Source organism: Salminus brasiliensis, chromosome 23, assembly GCF_030463535.1.
Source record: "Salminus brasiliensis chromosome 23, fSalBra1.hap2, whole genome shotgun sequence".
Lineage (NCBI taxonomy): Eukaryota > Metazoa > Chordata > Actinopteri > Characiformes > Bryconidae > Salminus > Salminus brasiliensis.
This window is the reverse complement of record NC_132900.1, coordinates 25,974,478-25,996,140: the sequence shown is the minus strand read 5'-3', so window position 1 is coordinate 25,996,140 and position 21,663 is coordinate 25,974,478. Positions and strand designations below refer to the sequence as shown.

Here is a 21,663-nt window from a genome sequence, read left to right as displayed (position 1 = left end):
TAGCATGTAATTTGTATATTATAATACATTTACCACTAAGAAGTTAAGAGTCCAAATGCTGCAACGCTACCGAGAGGAGGAAAGGGGGGGGGGCCGTGGTAATTAAAACACACATCCTTTTAGCGTTTAAGGTTAATTACGGCGTCTCCTGATGTTTTATTGCAGGAGAGCATCAACAGCACAAATCTTCGAGGACATCCACAAACCAACAAGGAACTTGTGCACGTTAATCAAAGATCTGGGCCCATCATTTGCATTTTTAATTGCAATTAAGCAGTGTGTCAATTAGGTGACAATTAGGTATGAATGTAGTCAAGCTGTGGAAAAGTGAAAAGATCCGCTGCATTAGCCAATTAAGATTTTTGCAGTCGCCTGGAACAGAAGGAAGAGATAAACAGCCTATGTGTGTGTGTGTGTGTGTGTGTGTGTGTGTGTGTATATATATATATATATATATATATATATATATATATATATATATATATATATATATATATATATATATATATATGTGTGTGTTTACCTCTTCTTTTTTACCGCAATGGACTGCCTGTAGTTGAATATAAGAACATAAATGAATAATTGCTACTTTTCCAGATTACATTACACGACCAAGGGAGTTTTCACATTTGTCCCGAATACACAAGTCCACAACCAGGACCAATTCTAGGAGTGTTTGGGGGGGCTCATGGTCATTGGTTTGCTTTCACATAGGAGAATCCCATATGAGCCGTGGATCCATTACACTATTTCGCAAGCATTTTTGCACAATAGTAGAACCTCGACTGATTTTCCTTATTTGTCTTGAATACAAACACTCTGTGGATAACAGCACATTTCTGCAGCCGTGGCATTTCACCATGCAGGAACACCTGCAAACAAGGAGCAGTTCTCATAGAAAGCTTTTAGCTATGCAGACTATAGTCTATTTAAGTCTAAGCAGACTTGTGACTAAATTAACCAATCAGACCACTTCACACACGATGCCGGGTGCTGATAGAGTCTGCTTGAAGCGAACCCTCGACCGCCGATTTCAGAAGGACCAGAGATCGGTTCTCTGGGTTCTATCCCAGGCTCACACAGCTTTCACACTTGACCAAAAGCTCTCAGAGCAAGGAGACCCTGGTCTGGGGAGAAAAATGAAAAAGCCCTAAAGGTCATATTTGAGGTACCTAATTTTAAAGGGCCTCAAAACTTTTTTTTTTTTTTTTAACATTTTAACATTTAAATACATTATAGAGCCACACAGCTCATATATGGAAACTAACCTGCAGCAATTGGGTTTGAGAGGTCACTAAAACCAACACGTATACAAGTTACATGTTATCCAGGCTGCTTTTTGAATGAGTTACAATAAAGGACCGCCAATCAGAACAGAGGTCATTAACATACACCAGTCTTAGAGGCACTGTAACTCTAACAGCCAGTGCAATTCAGGGGTAATGCAGGGACAAAAAGGATGGGAGAGGTTGTCTTGTACAAACAAATGACCCCATATATACATATATGATGCCGACCTAGTAAGACCAAAGGGCAAACTGCACACCAGCAGCCGTTTCAGATGGAAAAAGCTCTCGACAGGGCTGTCCCTCTCTTCAAAACACGGCCACGCACACTCGACGTATTTTCAGAAAGCGTGCTTAAAAACACCTCCATCAGACGATCGCTTCTCCAGCAGTGTTTCTGCTACATGACCTTGGCTGGGCGAGTTTTAATTTATCTGTTTTTAGAGGGCACTACCAGGGGCTCTTCCCCGCACCCCAGCACTGGGGCGTGGGGAGCACCCGGGGCTAAACTGGCTGACAGCACACAATTGCATTCTACCGGTAAGTACCCGTGACACTTCATTAACAATTAATTGAATTCCGTCTATCAGGAATACTGCTTTTAAGAGAAGGCGAGAAGATTCCCAACACACACGGGCGCTCCGCCGTGTGCTCCTCCACAAGCCCCATCAAGAGGAGATGAGATGATCAAAAGGCCATCTCAAATATAGTCGGTAGTAACTTGAGGTGACAGGCTGCCTCAAAGCAGCGGCTGCTGGAAATGATATAAATGTATATTACACACAGCATATGTCACAGAGGACAATGCGCTTCGCTTTTTTTTGTTTGGTCCCCCTGCTGGAAATTGGGGCAGCGTTCACAATCATTTGAGGTTTTTATTCCAAAAAGGTAAGACATTAACATTACAATAAAAACAAACCAGATGATATGGCATAATTTAAACAATTAAAAAATAACAGCAATTTATTTTTTGCCCCCCCTTCCCCTCCCTCACTTGTAACATCTACAAAAAACAGTAATAAATGACTGGAACCATATAAAAAAATCAAATATGCAAATAAGCAACTTTATATTGTATATTCTGATTCTGAGAAAAAAAAAAAAAAAAAAAAAAAAAAGGTAACCTTCATTGTGGCCCAGTGGAGGCACCAATTGAGAGACTGTAGTGTTCTCTTCCCTCAGATCCTCGCAAGGACATCCTCCTCATGTGAACTTATATGTGTGAGCGTTAAGGACAACAACGTCATCAATGCTGGAAACTTTGCACTGGCACTTTCAAGTAAAAGCAATTTGACTTTATGGGGCTGGCCTGAATAACGTAAACAGTGGAGTATACTATTCATGTTGCTACTTGTTTCTCTGATGACTATTTCTTATATTCCATAATATATTTATAGTATATCACAATTGATTATCAGATTCACATTAGGCCAAAAATGGAGATAAAAGATAAAAATAATAAACAAATTCAGACTGATTTCATGCATCAGAAATTCGTGACATATGTGATGAATGTAAGTATAGTTACATCCTATATAGTTACGGTAAGGCATGTGCAGGCTATTCTCATGGGTAGCCTTCATATGCCTTACAGCGTTCATTCGCGCCATCTCTGGATTAAAACACTAATAAGTCACTGCCCGTACTGGTTACATCTTGAACTGCAGTAAACAAACATGCTTAAAATTGAGGTTCATTATGTAACATCTCTTAAGGATATTTCTTAGAATGACTGTTTATTTACATATTGATCAAAATATTTGATTGTCAAAGCCTGTAAAATGCTGTGCGGACCAGTTTTTTTGACACCACTTTACTGACCAATCAGCCATAACATTTCCACCAATGAAAGGCGTGTGTGTGGGGGGGGGGCATTATCATAATATACAGTGGCACTTAAAAAGTGGACATATTAGGCACCAAGTAAACAGTCAGCTCTTGAAGGTGATTTGTTGAAAGCAGAAAAAAAAAATGTGCTAGCATAAAGATCTGAGGCCAAATTGTAATGATTAGACGACACAGGCAACCAGTGAACCAACAACAAGGTCATGAACACCTTTTACAAGAGGTAAATGATCTGCTGTTAACGCCTTGGTGCCAGACGCCACAGGTCGCCTTGGGGTCTGTAGGGCCACAGGGGTCTTGTAGAGCCCATGCCTCGAGGAGGACTTACTCAATATTAGGCAGGTAGCGCTGATGTAATGGCTGATCGGTGTATAAACCAAACATAAAAGCCCCCTAAAAGTAATCAACTTTCGTACACAATACAGGGCCTACTGGGTAACATGAGCTCATGTTCACTGTGTGTTCTTTCTCACCAAGTTTGGGGGTAAAAGGATATGATTCGTAATCCAGGGTTTGAGTCAGCACTCCTGTTAGAATGAACTCAGCGTTGTGCACATCTACAATATAAAAAGGGATAAAAAAAAGGGATGTGGGGAAAAGGGACATGGATTAGCAAAATTATTAGTACTTTAATCTCATTAATCTCATACTTAATCTCATACCAAAAACAAGTGGAGTAAAGAACATCCAGCACATCAAACTTGTACAACAATGTAACAGTTATTAATAATGCCAAGAAGTCTCTATCCAAGTAGTGTTTTTACTGTGTGCTGTTTCTGGCCAATCACAGCTCCAGGTGGCTTTATGTGTGTGTTCTTGTTAAAAAAAAAAAGATTTTAAATGTCATGTCTCATTATTGACCTTATTATCACCAATATTCTTATTAATGCATCACAAGAATACTGTCCATATTGCGCAGTCCTCCTTTTACCTGTTCAGTCAACAAGTAAGCAAAAATCTGAAATTAAGATTAGCATTTTAAAAGGTGGACTTCCTTACCAATATTCTTCAGAAAGTATTCACGGCACAGGTGCAGGTCATTGTCACACGAGATCAGGATGATCTCTGGTAGGTTCTGTTGGAGAGAATAACAGAAATGCTTGTCAGGGCTTAAATTTCAGGCATATTAATAATCTTAAAATGTCTTACTCAGTAACTAATATGAAGTATTCCTAGATAGTGCAGTTGCAGTATATAAAGGGTATAGAAAATATTTCTTTCCCACAAATAATGTTTTCTAATTTCTTTTTTTTGTTTGTTTTAGTTTTATATTTTATTCCTTTTTTTATTTATTATTTAAAATAGCTGCAAGAAAGCTGTTAGAAATATTTCCTACAAAGTTTAATAAAAAAAGTAAATTAAGCTTTAATTTGTTCATTTACATTTTTGTTTAATTTTGCAAGAATTCTGACAGATCCTGATTAGGGTAGGTCTAGACAATTTCCAATGTTAATTTCATCACTGATACGGTCATTTATTCCAAGAAATCACACTAAACTACCCTAGTAAGAAACTTTAGTTTATAGGAGTGAAAACAGAAGTGTAGACTAACATACAGGCCATAGCACATTAAAGGGTTGTGTTAGCACTTGGCTAAAGAAACATATCAGCGATATACATGTGTGTATATATATTTTATTTTTTAAAACCCAGACAACTGAATTAAAACTGTCATTTTAAAATCTACAAAAGAACATCAGGCGACAAGGTGACTGTATTTGACCTGGTCACACAAAGAAGATCAAACACTTTTCAGGGAGTGCTGGCCTGCTGCCGGTTCTTAGCTGTAAATAAGTCTATTTAAGTCTCTATTGAGTGTAGCCATCATGTCTGGCGCAAAAGACTCAATGGCTCCAGGAGATCGATACATAAACTAAGCGGCTGATGGAGCTGGGACCGCGCTAGTTCTCGTGGGGGAAGGGCAGGAGGGTTACCTTGTTTTGCTTGTGCTCCATGATCTTGCGGAAGGAAGGCTGTTTGGACAGCAGCTTCCCTCCAGCGCTCTCAACGATGGCTTTCATGGTGCTGAGGCTCGGACATATCCCCGGCGTTATGTAGAAGTACTTCCCCTGTGGAGACGAGAGTAAGACATTTAAAAAAAAAAAAAGATTCAGAATTAATTATTTATATATATATATATATATATATATATATATATATATATATATGAATGATAGATAGATAGTATAGAATAAGTTATTCCATGACATCCTATTAAGCCATTCGCGAGCGCTGGAGTACAGTCAACGCTCACCAAGACCAGGCTGGGGGGAGGGGGGAAAAAGAGGGATGCTGGTGATGAGTAAAGAGGAAAGGAGATGTATGACTGTCACTGCCGGCAATAAAGCTATTGTCTTTTAACTTGTGGTTTCTGTTTAAAAAAAAAACCCTTGCACCTCAGGAATGTTTCATAGCAGAGGAAAGGAATTGGCCCCATACTGGCTTACAATGAGTGTAGAAGAAAAGATTTGTACAGTTTACCAACATTCACACTATTTAGTTATTTTATTGAAAGTGCGGACATACGGATGTAAATACTACAGAATTAACTGGATTGGGACCAAATACTAATCAAATTATTTTTAAATAATAAAGCATTCACTTCAACAAATTAAATTAAATGATTGGGCTATTTTTTGTTTTAAAATAAGATGATTAAGCTGTTCTTTGTTCAAAATAAAATTTAGCTATTTTATGATTCAAAATAAAATTACTAGGCCATTTCTGGCTTAAAATGAAATTACTGGGCCATTTTCTGGTTCAAAATAATAATAATAAAAAAAAATCAAATTAATTTAAAATGAAGTCACTAGTCTATCTTCACTACTTTTTGTTAAAATTGCTGGGCTTTTTTTGTATAATAAAATTACTATTTTTGTTCAAAACTAAATTACTTCTACTGTTTCTGTAAACAGCATTGTTTTGTTTTTAATTAACAAAAATACAGTATTAGGAACTTAATGTGAAACTCAGATTTTGTTAGTACATGTATTTGTTCTAACAAATACTATTAAAAGGCATGCACAAAGATCTTACATCATACTGGCATCAGTAGATATTTGCTTGTATTTATGTAAGCCTCCTGTTTAAATCTGCATCAGATGTTCAGAGTTGTCCAATATCTGAAGCTGATGTGCTTTGATGTCTTTACTGAACTCCAGAAGGTGAATGTTTAGGTGACGCTGGACTACTGGACAAAAATCTTTACTGCATTTGGAATCTCTACTAATAAATTATACTTCTGTAATGCTTATATTTATTTATGTTTATTTATGATCACATTACATATTTTTTCCACAGATATGTAAATAAACAATACCAACAGCAGCTCTCAATACCAGCAGCGCATTCCAAATAGTAGGGTGAGAGATTTACACTCCTAGATCACAGTTTATGCTAAACAGATTTTTGAGATTTTGATTCTAATGAGAGCAGAAGGGGAAGCTCCTTACCTTGAAGAGTGGAGCCAAGTGAGCTCTCTTCAGTGACTCCTCAAGACTGAATGAGAACAGTACCTCTGCCTCTGCATCACGCAGCATGTAGTTCTGTTCATCTACACACACATTTTCAAAAGATTTTCACAATCAGATTTGTGGCCTTGAGGATTGCTTTATCAAAAAATGCACATGATTCCTGCAGATCACCTCCAGACAGACTCACCCACAAATTTCTGGCTCTTCCAGCTCTCCTGCAGCCACTCCGGTGTGACGATGTGCTTAACGATGGATATGGCCGTCAGGAACTTGACTGTGCGGGTCACTTTGCTGGCCACCAGATGAGTGCACTTCTGGGCACTGTCAGATACTTCGCCACCAAGTTCGTACAATCTCTGAAGGAGAGAGAGAGCGAGAGCGAGAGAGACAAAACGTGAAGGCTCAGTAAAGAGCTCTTGTGTAAGTGTTATTTCAGATGACAATCTGATTTCTCTCAGATCTTGAGCCGCTCTAAGCCTGCAGGCATTTATTCTTCCCCCAAACGTGTTCATTTACAGCGAACCTTTTCAGACACTGGACCAGCAAAGGCTGTCTAACGAGCAGCCAAAGACCAGTTACATCCTTCTAGACACTCTGCCAAATGGTGCCAATTAGAGGCTCTACTACAGAACGTGAAAAGACCCACACTGGGTTCAGATACCTTTATGTACTGCTGGGCCTGCAGAGGTTCAAAGCCAGTGAAGAAGACGTACGGCGTGGACTCCGGCGGAAGCTTTTTGGTCGGCGTGGGCAGCTCCTCCATTCTGCAGGATAGCATATTTCGATTTTAGCACCTTATTTTATTTTAAACACTTTAACATGCAAACCTAAAGCTCCACTCTACACAGAACCTGCGTCTCATCTAAGAAAATATCAATACAATTCATCATCACAATATGTCTTGCAATACTGTATCAATTATTAAGGTATTTATTTTTAATTAACAGTTTATATGCAAAGACTGATGGCAGACAGTGTTTTGTTTAAAGCCCAACGACTAGATGTGTGCTGTACTTGGCATTCAGTGGAACCAGTTTTAAAATAGGAGTTTTCTTGCCAATATACAGCATATTTCATCTAGACCATGCAACTGTTGAGCAGTTCAGGCAAACTGATCATTATTCTAATAGATATGCTAAAACCTCTGGGGTATGGGTGTTCATTCAGCATAATTTTCATGAAGCAAAATTTTAAAACTGTCTTCACACTTAGTTTGTTTTGATTTGTGCAGAATTTGGCTTTTTATGTGCACCACATAATACATGAGGAGTTACAGATCGGTCAGAAATTGGAAATTGGAAAAGGACACCCTGTAACTTTGATGTTTGTCTCTAACAAAGTTAAAAATGACACTTTTTATTCCAACAATGAAAACGGAGATGCTTAATGCTTGATAATAACAGCTAAATCTTACTTCAAACTGAGTAGTCATGCATTAATTAGGTATTTAGAGTTATTCATAATGAATTAAAATATTAACATCACTTTTTAAGACACAAATAAAAAAACTTTAGATAGTCTGTTGCCTAGTTTATGTAGCTCATTTTTTAGTTTGCCTTTTTCTGGCCTCTTTACTTCCACTTAAAATTTAATGAGTCCATTTAAAATTATCATCTTACTTTCATGTTTATGCTAAATATTCATTTAATCAGCCTCAATCTTATATTAAATGACATATACTCTACCCAATTTATTTGTGCATAAACCTAACTTCAAGGAAAGACCACCCCTTTTAAACCCATAGCATAGTGTGTGTGTGTGCCAGGACTTACTTGGGTTTCTTGGCTGGTGGCTGGGAGCTGCTGTCGGTCTGCTTCTGCTTCTGCTGCAGGCGTAGGCTCTGTGCAGGGAAACACCACACAGACATATATGACAATCAGACACACCAGTAACACACAACACTGATCAGCTGTTTTTAGATCTGCTTTACAACCAAGAGTTTCAATTAATTACTATGATAAACGGCAAAACCTAACCTCCTCTAAAAGAAACAGTTTAACTAATATGCAACTCTTTAGAGAACAAAACTATCCAAACATAGACAAGGTGTATATAGATTACACATAAGCAAGCTTATTACAGATTATTGAACAGCTCTATGTGTGTAATGGTTGAGGTGTGCAGTCCAGTAAGCTTCCAGTGCATAAAAACACACGTTTGGATAGCTGTGTATATCAGATTTTTATTCGCCATTCTATTGCTTTACCAAGGCCTCAAACAGGCTGCCTACATGAGTCTGGCCATCATTAATAAGTGGAAGTCAATTCAGAAAGCAAGTCTCCTCACCACCAATGCATCCGGGGAGACTTTCACAGGATTCCTCCAGGCAACTGCAGAGAAAGAGAGACAGTTAGACACCTCATCAACCAACCTAGTGAAGCATAAGAAAATAATAGAGCCCTAACTCCAGTAGTGACTGCTTGCCCTTTTGAGATCCTAAAAGCAGAGATTTATTCACACTTCCTACCACAGTGCTATTCAGTTTGGTTTCAGTCCCAGAATCTTACCCAGTAGGTTCTGGACTAGATGTGGGTTGGGTGCCAGTGGTTCTGTCATGTTGAACTGTGAGTATCGGCTGTGCTGGACCTGCCGCAGAGCCTCAATGTTCCCCAGCAGGATGTCACACAGCCACTGGGCGTTCACACACGGTATTCTCCACTCCTTCGCCTTCTCGTACTTCAGACCGCTCGGCCTGATCACAACAAACACACACAATGCTATGTTGATCTACTGATAGATTGAGGTGTTGTCACACTCTTGCAACCTATCAAACTCAAAGTACGATGCAAAACAATTAGTAGGTCCACTGTGGCCTCCCATTTCAGATCATTGCTGTGAGGATTTGATGGCATTGTGAACATTAATGAGGTCAGGTCTGTTGCTCCAACTCATCTTAAAGGTATTGGTTGGATCTCCATCACCCCAGAAAACACAGCTCTGCAGCCCAAAGCTAGGCTCTGGACACAGTGACCTCTGGCTCATGTGCCACTGCTCCAGATATAAAGCGCCCCATTTTATTGGCAACACAGAGAAATCTAGATCTATACAGCTCTAGTGTCTTAATATTTCACTTAAGGCCACTCCAATGATGTCCATTAGCAGTGTCCTCCCTAATCCACAAGATCTCTTGAGGCTGAGGGAAGAAAGAAGGCCACAAGAGCAACAAATTAATGGAGGCTTACTCTTTGCAGATGAGAATGGTGTTGCTGCGGCAGAGGTAGCCTGTGTAGCGCGCTCCTGCTAAGTAGGCCATGAGCTTCAAGTCGTCTCGATCACTGTCCACAAACCCAGTCACTGAAATGATCTGAGAATTACAGGACATAAAATGTTAAGAATAGAAGATACAGTAGACTACTATTTTAAGACGTTTGCTGCTTTAGTTTTGTACTTTTGCAAAGTACAGCTCGCAGCTTGAAACACCAAGAATAGCCGTATCGGATACCACATAAGCAAGTCTGTTAGAGATAACTTAAAGGGACAGTTTGTCAAAAATCTGATTAACATAAGTTATCACTCACCCTGACGCAATCAATCAGCCAAGATTGATCAGCTTGATATCTGTTGCTAATAAGCACTGAACTTAGACGGTGACTTTGTGACTTTAATTAAAAAAAAATAAAAAAAATTTAAAAAAATGTAAAAAAATTAAAATAAATTAAAAAAAAACTGTGAACTGGAACCACCCTCTTTAAAGCTTTTCTAGAGACTTTTAAAGTAAAAGAATATGATTAAAACAAGGTGTTCACCGAGATGAGAGCGGTGACAGTCTAAACCCAGTGTTTTTTAAGCAACATCAGCCTAGCAGCTCCTGTAGAAGCACATGCCAAGTATCAAACAGCTCTTGGTTGATTGACTGCATCTGGGCTCATTGATCAATCAGGGTCATTTAGATTTTTGGCCAAACTATTCCTGTAACCTGACAGGGCTTGATGACTTGGGTATGCTGTTTGTTAATTGGTGGGATATATACGCTTCCATTATATGTTAGCTACATTAGCTTACATTATTAAATAAATAATTCATTATTTACATGCCTCTACACATGGACTCTTACTCAATTCACTATAAGCAGTGCAGCAGCTGTCACTTAGGGAACTGCATAATAAAGTGTTCGGATGAACTCCGAGTAAAAGGAAGCGTTCTTCATACATGCTGCGAGCAGGGCTTGGCTCCTGGAGGGAAGCTGAAGGGCAGGTGTAGCGTCCGGTGAGGAGGAACCATCCTCTTCTTCTTCAGAATGGTGTTGAGCCAATGAGCCGTCACACAGCGCTTTCCCTCTCTCAGAGCCTATAAAAGTGAATCATCAGCACATTAGGTGGCAGTGAATGCAGCATTAACCTCCAGATAATGGCAGCACTAGAACATTATGCACCTGTTTAGGTAGGGCTTGTTCCCCTTTTTACAAGAAAGTTTGAGTCCATTTCTAGATCTAGATTTTTTAAGGATATAAATTAAGAGTACACATCCTGGACCTCAATAGGAGTGGGCGATCTGGCAAAAATGTAATAACACGGTACTTAAAGTGGAGAGGGATGTTAATGTATCAGAGAGCGAGGCTCAAACGAACTGGTGGCTGTAATACACAGTCATATTCGGGGATGGAAGGTGTTCATTAGAGCTTAACTGCACCACAGTGGCATGTCGATTGCTCTGTACCACTGGCTGGAATCGTTGCCGTCACCCCCCCCCCCCAGTCATCAAAGACACGTGGGGCTCCACTATTATGTTGTGTGGAGGCACTTAATGTGCGAAAAGTCCATTCTCGGTACACCCTCACTACGATAGCTCTACAACATCTAATAACATTTTTAATTTTCTGAGATGCTACCACCTTTTACCCACCAGAAAGAACGCTGCAGGTTTGCTGCACATATAAATAAGCGAGCACACCAGTCAGTTGTAGCAGAGTGCAAAATGACAGTCATGAGTAAAGAACGCAATCTGACTGATGGACAGTTTTGGAGATTCTACCACCCTTACTTGGTACATTTCCTAGGATGTTCTAGAGCAGCCATAGTGAAGGTGTACTTCTCAATGCATTTCTCAATGTCATAACAGTGGTGCCCCACACAGGCCATTGACGCCAGACGGGAATGACAATTTCGGCATGTGGTACAGATGCGCCACAGCGGAGCAGTTAACCTCTATAATGAACACCTCCGATAACCGAATACAGTCCATGCCACGATGTCTTGTCAGAGTCATCCGAGCCAAGGGTTGTTATTCCCACTATTAGAGAAGTGGTCAGAGTATTAAAGCACATGAACAATTTACAGTAAGAGCTAAGCAGGCTAAAATACAACCACCACACATGATGGAGGTAGTTTCATACATTGTTTAATTAAATTTACTTGATTTCAGAAGAAGCAATAAATGAACCGGTGTCCCAATACCTTTATCCATATAGTGTGTAATACCGGAGAGTTCTTGTAATTAATAAGAACACCCCAAACTCAAAGCCATGTTTAGAGCCCATGCATACCTGCAAATACATGCTGCTGACTTGACTTTCACACAGCAAGTGAGTGCAGCGATTCAATGCAGAGTCAACAGACCCTCCATACGCCTGGATTATCTGTGTTTAAGGACAAAAATTGTTACAGATGATTAGCAAAAAGGATCACATCAAGAAGACAACACCCTCTGACACAATCCTGTTGAATACAACAAGAATTCCAAGCTTCACAGGTCCCCTACATTGGCTCAGGATTTGTCTCAAAAGGTCATTCAAGATTGGAGTGTGGCACACCAAACAAACATTTACCCTGCCCAGCCCCCTGTTTCTGATAACCTACCCTTTTCCATGTGGCCAGTAACTGCTTATCGGCCATTTGCTCCGGATAGTCAGCGATGGCGAAGACACAGCCAACCAAAAAGCCATCTTCTGGGACTGAACAGAATGAATGAGAACTCAAATATTCACCAGAACGCCTCCAATCAAACAGTGGTCTAGTTAAAGCAAATTAAAATGCAACACTGCTCAATTTAACGTGAAGCAAAACACAATAAACCTCATCCCTAACACTTAAGCAAGTGCATCATCAATGTTAGCCAGTTGCTATACTTACTCTCTTGCCCTGGCTCATGCCCGAACAGTTGCTGCAGCTGTGGAGGCTGCAGCGCCGTCTGCTGTGGATGCTGAAGGGCCTGTGGGTTCTGATGCTGCAGCTGCTGTTGGGTTTGCAGCTGCTGTTGTTGTTGTTGTTGCTGTTGTTGTTGTTGCTGCAGCTGCTGTTGCTGCAGCTGCTGTTGCTGCTGCAGCTGCTGCATGTGATGCTGCTGGAGCTGCTGCTGCTGCAGGAAATGCTGCTGCTGCTGCTGCTGTTGCAAATGTTGCTGGTGCATCTGCTGCTGATTTTGCTGCTGCTGCTGCAACTGCAGCTGGAGCCTGTGCTGCTGCAGCTGCTGCAACTGCTGCTGCTGTTGCAGCTGCTGCAGCTGCTGCAAAGGTTGCCGCAGCAACTGCGGTCGCAACTGCTGCTGCAAAAATGTTTGCTGCTGCTGCTGCTGTTGTTGTTGTTGTTGTTGCTGCTGCTGATGTTGATGTTGTTGCTGCTGATGTTGTTGCTGTGAATACATTTGTTGATGCATCTGCTGTTGAAGGTACTGATGCTGCTGTTGTGGCATTTGAGGGAACCCTTGCTGCTGCTGCTGTTGCTGCTGTTGTTGTTGTTGTTGTTGTTGTTGTTGATGGGGCATTTGTATGCTCTGCTGTTGCAGATGCATCATGGGATGTTGCTGCAGCATGTGCTGTGCATGCTGTTGCTGCGGCTGTTGTTGTGGAGGGATCTGATGTGCTTGTTGCTGCTGCTGCTGCTGCTGCTGGTGTTGAAGTAACTGCTGCTGTGCTTCAGGAGTGAGCTGCTGTTGCTGTGGCCCCTTCACAGTGTTGAAGAGCAGCTGGTTGGGGATACCAGGCTGGCCTTGACCGCCCTGCTGCTCCATGCCTTTAGCAGAGGCAGACAGACTCTGGAGAATCTAAGGTCATGGTAGAGGGTTATTTAATGCACAGTATATGTTTACATACAGTATACATTGATCATGTTAGGATTAGGGCTGTACAAGGTTCTGACATTTCTTACACCAATAGTTATGACCCTGTTCACACCTTTAGCATCACTGCAAAACTGCTGCATAATACACAACACACTGGGCAATGAGTAAAGTGCTTGTCTTACATGGGCAACGTTGGGCGGCCGGTTGACCTGCTGCGGCTCACCGCTGTTCGTTATGTTTCGCAGCGGTCGGGCAGGTGCGTTCCAGCCACCAATCATGTCCGGCCGCTCCACCCCTGAGGGAACACCAGGGCCAGCAGCTCCCCCCAGGCGAGCCTCTGCAGGGCCCACCGCGCCCGGGACAGGCGGCACGTTTGCACAAAGGTTGATGAGGCCCGTATCTTTGCCTGGCTGCAGGCGGCGCTTGGCCGGGCCGGTCTGGGGCACTTCAGCAGGCGTCCAGTTCAGGTTCCGCTCCTCTTTCTCCGGGCTGGAGTCGTCAGAGTCGTCGAACATGAGCTCTGGCCGCCGCTCGGGTTTGGGGGAAGGGGAGCGGGTGTGGCGCCTGGACGGTGTGGCCTCACGGGAGGAGCCAGGGCTCGAGCGCCTGCTGCGAGAGCTGCCCTCGGAGCTGCGCTCGTTTTCATACTCGCTCCCTTCGTCCTCTTCGTCCTCCTCATCTTCCTCGTGGTAGGTGAGGCGTGGGTGATAAAGAGCCTCGTCCCTTCTGCTCTTATCTTTGACGGAGTCTACGATCCACTCAGGGGTCACGATCTTAATACTACTGTGTCTCAAAGCACACTCATACTTGGCCTGGAAACACACACACACACACACAATGTACATAAACAACACACAAACAATGTTATTAACATGGCTGCTTTCTCAGCTCCTTTCATGGTTAATGTGATGACAAGCTTGGGTGGACATGCATGGTCATAACATGGAAAATGTTAGCCAAGTTTCAAATCACAACTGGCTTTATATCCCTCCAGCCAAGACCCTGGCATTAGGCATGGTGCCAATAAGTTCATATTTATCTGCTCTTATTATATTGGCAGCATTCATTAAAAAGGGGTTTACAAACACTTACAAAGACATATAAACACAGGTGGTTGGTGTGGCGCAACAGATAACACCACTACCTGCCTGACTATGCTGCGCTATACCAATAAGAGTCCTTGGGCAAGGTCCTAACACACTGCTAACACCTCCTCTGTAATACGAGTAACCTTGTAAGTCGTTCTGGATAAGAGCGTCAGCTAAATGCCATAATTGTAAATGTAAATATAGTGTATGACAGCAAGTGATTTCAAAGTAACATAGTAACAAAGTAACAATAATAAACAGCAGGAAAATAACTAGTACTAGCTAGTTCTAGTTCTAGCTTCAACAATCAAACTAAATTCTAATCTGATTTGTTTGGAGCAATATTTTAAAGACTGTTTAAAACTCTAGTGTTTAATATCTTACAGTCCAGTCTGACTGAACCACTTGACTATTCAGCTCCCAATTCCTTCATAACTCTGCAGTCGGATCACTTAGTGTGTGTGCATTAGCCTCCCCCTTAGTTCTGAATGCATATACAGGAGTAGAAACGGGATGAGAGGAACCTTAGATCTTTCTAACTTTCTGTTCCACCTTAAATAATGCAGCAGTTACGTTATGCTGTTGAAATGTACACAGTGTAACTGCAGCACTATTTAAGGTGGAATGGAGTCAGAAGCTAACTTCTAGCTAGTTTTAATTTGGGCTGTTAACTGGTAATGTTGCCGCACTTATCAGTTCCAATAAAGCCATTTAGTTTCGCTCACCAAAATAAAGTCACAGATGATCCATTTAAAAAAAAAAAAAAATCCTGGACCAGCCCCTGTCCCCATGTCACTGGAACAGATTGGGACATGTCCAAGAACATTTTCGACCAAAGTAAACAGAGTGTGGAAACAACTGGCTAGAGCGGCCGTCTCATGAACACTAAACCTGCTGACAAGTCACAATGTGGCTGGTGTGGATTCTCACATAGGAAATATCAGGCTGGACACCATAAACTCTTCCTCCAACCCAGTCCACAAAGGGCATCAACACCTAAGACAGGGCTAATAAACACCCAACCCCCCCTCCCTCCCCAAACAAGCAAATCCAACAGTACAAAGGCAGCAGACGCACGGTCACAGTAGACGGCTGGCTGTTAAACAAAGCCAACGGCACCGTTAAAAAGTCACTCACTGGCCGTAAAAGTGCCCCCAGCAATATACTCAGCCTTCACAACCAGCAGCTAAGGCCAAATCTAAATGCAAATGGAAAGCACTGGTTATAAACTCCAGTGAGACAAGATGAATAGCTTATATTTTTCTTACCCCCTTAGGTTCAGGGACCACCAGGTGTGTGCACTTCTTGTTGAAATTCAGCTGACATTCGCCTCCGTAAAACGTTATAAAGGCCCACAGGGTGCTGAGGTCTTCGGCAAGCTGTGAAGCCAATACATAATACAATATAAGTGAACGTCATTTAAGGGCCTGAACATGAAGAGCATGAAGGTACAGTAAATAAAACATCTACCCTCTAGGTAACTAATAATAACAACTTACGTGGGGTAAACACGCACGGACTCCAAAGAAAAGCTGCCCAGATTCAGGCGAAAAGCCTGTAACCCTGAATTATTGTTGGTTAAGGTGACAATTAATAAGCCATGTAAATAATGATCATATGAATACATACATTAAGGCTGTGAACTGGCAAGAACCTGGCGATATGATACGCATCATGATACAGGGGTTGCGATTCAACATACTGCGATATATTGTGAAACTGTAAGCAAGGCGATATACTGTTACAGATTATAAAATACAGACCATAATAAGCATAAAACTTAAAGATAAAGAACAACACTGCTATCTAATAGTAGGGGTTCAAACAACACAAAATAAAACATTGATCCTTGCATATCTTACATACATACATTATATAAGATATGGTCTCTCTCTCTCTCTCATTCATATATATATATATATATATATATATATATATATATATACATACATATATATATATACATACATATATATACATACATACATACATATATATACATATATATATATATATATATATACATACACACACACACACACACACCCCTGCACTTTTAAAAGATACATATATGTAGAAAGCTGGGATCTAGCAAAGTTAACTTACACAAGGTTCCTGACCAAGTATTCGATTAACAAAACCTCATAAATGCACCCATGGTTCACTTGTTTTAACTTGACTTAATGACTCTGCCATTAACAGCCAATCATCAAACATAAAATTGCTTCTTTTTTTAGTACACTGAAAGGGCCAGAAGTGTCCACTGTCCTTGATTGGTCCAAGAGCAATCTACAATCCCAAACACCGAACATAGGAGTTAAGACTCTTTTTACCTCTTCTCCTGCAATTATGGATAGGGCTGGGCGATATGGTAAACATACTATATCACAGTATTTAAAGACATTTTACGATACACAATCACGATACATGTAATTACAGACTGAATACATCAGTAGTGACAGATTATTAAAAACCGCTATTCAGATACTCTAATCTTACAGTGAATACAATGTAATACAGTGGTTTTTATTTAATATCTGCTGCACGTCATCTACTTAAACCAGTCTAATCACACTGTTGGTAATGAATCGTGCAGCAGTGTTTATTTAGCACTAATAATGTCCTCAATACAATAAGAAAAGCAGATTATGCATCACAATAACAAAACTTATCAAGATATGATAAAAACAAATGGTCATATTGCCCAGCTCTAGCTTGATCCCCTGACATGAGACGGAATCAAATTCAGCTTAAGGTTAGCTGACCATCAAAACAGCCTGCTGTATGAGACAGACCTATGAAATGTATATTACAAATATCATAACTAGACAAATCCAGGTACTTCATAAGGATACGGTAGCAAGTCTCCACATCGCACGGACAGGATCACCCAACTGGGCTGAAAGACACAAAAAAAATATCACAGTGAGGTTTTCACACACACAGGCTGCACTGTATATGATTTGTTAGGCATTACTGTGACATTTTGGCATTTACAACACTGATATCATAGTCAAAATGCCAAGGAGACATTTGATCAAGCACTGTCCTGTCAGCATCCTGACAAAATCAGACTTTAACTCTTGTATGTCATATGAATCAAGTCAGCCATCTAACCCACAGCGTTTATTTTAATCAAAATAACGCAGGCCTTAAGTACAGGTGACATAAAGCTTTCACCAAAGTGTTACAGCAGATTGCAAGGAGTATAGCAATTCAATTAAGTAGTAATAGAATGGTAATACTGTGTCTTGTCCACACTGAAGCTTTAATATACAAGGACAAAAACTGATATTTAGACTGATGTCAGGGTTATCAGATTCATAGTTTTCCCCACTAGATAAGAAAGTCACAAGCAGTTTTTTCATGTTTACATGAAAAAGTGAAGAAAGTGAAGAATTTGACCAAACCTGGCAACTGTGCCATGCATCAATATGCAGCTTACCTTCACAACAGGCAGGTCAAACACCTCCCGTGACTCGCCAACCTCTGGATTGTCTCCATCCTCTGCGATAATATGGGTGGCAAGGGCATTGTAGGAGACTTCTTTACCCTTCCCTGCTTTCAGCAGCTGCACCACCTAAAATTGCATGGAAAATTCAGTTAGACAAGAAACACAGCGGTGGCTGCTGAGGAGCTCCGGCATATACAGGGCTCCTTCACAATGATCAGAGATTGTAATACAATTGCGATGCCAAGCAGATTCAGATTTCTTGCCACATTGACTTTATTGGTTTGACATTAGAATATGATTTTTAAAACCTTCACAGTAACAAATTCGCTGTCTGATCTGATCTCTTTGTCTGTCCACAGTTTTCAGTTTGCCTTTCTCTCTGTATATCTGTTTTCCTGTCTGTCTGTCTACTTACTTAGCTAGTCTTCAGATTAATCTGACTTGTGTGTCTATCTAGTTTTTGTCAGTGTTTAGCTTGACTTTACTTAACTTGTCTACCCATCTGTTCATCCATCACCCTATCCAAAAAGTGTGTCAGCTGATCAGCTAGCTAAATCTGTAGCTAAATCAGCTGGCAAGTTAGCTAGCTAGCTAAATAACACAACGTTAATGACACAGGACGTCGCAGTGATCATCTAATTATCATGAACTCATCCTTTAAGTACAATATATCACATATCTACCCTGGTTTGTTTACTTAGGGACTGTGTCACGTAGCTATTAGCGCTAGCTAGCCTAGCCTAGCTCGTGCTGTTCATTCTGAATGAAGGAGGCTGCAGGCTAGTCACCTTTGGCAGCTGAGTAAACCGAAAATACTCCTTTAAACGATTTCCAAAACACCTCTCTTGAGCTTAATAACTATATTATACATGCTTTTATAAAACTGGCCCATATGAGCGCTTTGTGGAAAAGTGCAGCTCGTTAGCTAGCTGCTAAATGCGATCAGCGCGCTCTGTTATGCTAACGCTAGCTAGCTACCTTAGCTCAGTAAGCTAGCTAGCACCGAAAACCACCGCAAACTTTTACCTTCTGCTCAATATCACCGACCACGTAGAACTTCACGTCCTTGAAAAGCTCGTCGGGAACCTTTAGCTCTTCCTCCGACATTGTTGCGAAGAAGATCAGGCGGTTTTAAGAGGACTTGTGTGGGTAAAAGTGAGCATTATTCGGTCAGGTCAGCAGCCAGCCTAGGAGAGACGGAGCCCGGCCAGAGCGCCAAAGCCGAGCCGGCGGATCTGCCATTCTTCCAGAGGGGGGGCAACGGTACCACGATTCTGTATGTTGATAATATTATGTTAAAAGGGTCAAATGTTTTTACACCACGTTATATATAATGACTTTATAGACAAAGTGAAACATTTTAAATGCAATTACTTTTTGTGTTTTTAGAAAATAATTAAAACAGCAGTTTGCGTCACCCCTCTAAAATGAAAGAGCTGCCGGTTGTGGGAGGAGCTACGTCCGACACGCACGAATTTTTAGTAGTTAAGGCGCCAAATGTGAAGCGTCCGAAGAACAGCCTCCTGAGAGGGAACGAGGAGGGAGGGAGGAAGGACGAGGGAGGACGAGGGAGGAAGAGGGAGGAAGAGGGAGGAAGGACGGACGGATAGACGGATAGATAGATAGATATGGTGATGATGACCACGATAATAATGATGGACAAGCTTATGAAGGTAAAGTTAGAAGTGGAAGTCTGGTGGGCTGGTGATGAAAATAATGAAGAAGCAGATGGTGAGGAAGATTATGAGCACGACAATGGTGAGGATAATGATGAAGGTGGTGCTGATACATATTGTAATGATAGTGATATGAAAGTGATCATAATAATGATGTAGAAAGTGATGAAAATAATGAAGATTGTGATCGTGTTGATGAAGGTGGTGCTAATTAAGAAGAAGAATGATGATGATGATGATGATGATGAAAGCAGTGATGATAATGATGGAGATGGAAGTAATGAAGAAAGCTGTGAAAAATAGTTTAATTATGAAAATGAAGGTGGTGCTGGTGAAGATAAAGAAGAAAGCAGTGATGATAATGATGGTGGTGCTGATGAAGATAATGAAGAAGAAAGCAGTGATGATAATGATGGTGGTGCTGATGAAGATAATGAAGAAGAAAGCAGTGATGATAATGATGGTGGTGCTGATGAAGATACTGAAAAAGAAGGCAGTGAAGATGGTTATGATAATGAAGAAGAAAGCAGTGATGATAAGGGTGGTGGTGCTGGTGAAGATACTGAAAAAGAAAGCAGTGATGATAATGATGGTGGTGCTGATGAAGATAATGAAGAAGAAAGCAGTGAAGATAATGATGGTGGTGCTGGTGAAGATACTGAAAAAGACAGCAGTGATCATAATGAAGATGGTGCTGAGGAAGATAATGAAGAAGAAGGCAGTGAAGATGGTTATGATAATGAAGAAGACAGCAGTGATGATAATGAAGGTGGTGCTGGTGAAGATACTGAAAAAGACAGCAGTGATGATAATGAAGGTGGTGCTGGTGAAGATACTGAAAAAGACAGCAGTGATGATAATGAAGGTGGTGCTAGTGAAGATAATAAGAATTTTGAGACAGAAAGAAACACAGATAAGTATCTGCTACCTATCTGCTACTTGTAATCGGAATAACAGATGGAGTCGTCTGTAGAAACTCTGGACAGTTTCTGGACAGGACTCATTAGAAGAGATTTTTTGGTTCTAGATTAAAAAAAAAACGTAAAGAAATGCTTCCTCAGCGAGCTTGCTTAAGTGGACGCTATTATTCATGCACTGGCTACTGGGCCTTCAGAAAGTTACAGTTATGGTACATTTGGCTTGAAGCCAACTGTGCTCGCAAATGAAGCTGCCTGAGCCACAGGTGGCAAATTAATGCAAATGTGAAACGAAACTCAGAAATGCACGAAGTGCCACCAACACATTTCAGACTGACCTCTTCTGTGTGGGCCTGATAAGAAGGCCTACAGTGGACTACGGTGGTCCCTATTATGAAGAGCAAACTGAGTCAGCAGAACATGCTTCTGAAGTGAGTAATTGCTGACCTCGGGTCAGCTCATTTCTTCTTTTCCCACTTTTTAGGAAGACTAAACCTCGTTAGCTCATCCTACCGGCATCGCAGCTCTCTGTTGATTAGGGGTCGCTGAGGACAGATACTCAGCTTTTCTAATGTTTCGTGTTAGACTGACTCTGACTGACTTCTGGCTGTGCATAGTGCTGTATTACCACCTAAACATCTGCAATGATTGAGTAGTAAAATAATAACTGTTGAATAATAACTGTATTAATGTGTTTCTGGTCATTAAGAGTTAAGTCAGGGGGGAATACGTTCCCACCGCAAGTCACACTGTTTGTGGGCTACTGAAGAGCAATCAGAGACAACTACAGCAGTTCCAGCAGTTCCAGCATGGGACTCTTGATGGCTTTGTGGGTTCTAGACACATACAAATAAAGTGTATAATCAAGTGTATAATAATATCTTCATCATCATCATCAGCATCAACAACAACATTATCATCATCAACA

The 21,663-nt window shown here is 41.0% G+C and overlaps 1 protein-coding gene across 1 annotated transcript; it reads right to left on the bottom strand.

Annotated features, from left to right (window-relative positions):
- Positions 1–2,370: 2,370 nt before the first annotated feature.
- paxip1 (PAX interacting (with transcription-activation domain) protein 1) lies at positions 2,371–19,349 on the bottom strand. The gene is made up of 21 exons (XM_072668581.1): positions 19,169–19,349; positions 18,134–18,268; positions 17,544–17,587; positions 16,188–16,251; positions 15,957–16,067; positions 13,783–14,412; positions 12,673–13,582; positions 12,400–12,494; positions 12,087–12,179; positions 10,754–10,891; positions 9,787–9,908; positions 9,112–9,296; positions 8,891–8,934; positions 8,377–8,444; positions 7,266–7,368; positions 6,792–6,960; positions 6,584–6,684; positions 5,066–5,200; positions 4,131–4,206; positions 3,629–3,688; positions 2,371–2,506 (listed from the first exon to the last, which is right to left on the bottom strand). The coding sequence occupies exons 1-21, from the start codon at positions 19,247–19,249 to the stop codon at positions 2,490–2,492; spliced, it is 3,381 nt and encodes a 1,126-aa protein (XP_072524682.1). The 5' UTR covers positions 19,250–19,349; the 3' UTR covers positions 2,371–2,489.
- Between the last annotated feature and the right edge of the window lie 2,314 nt (positions 19,350–21,663).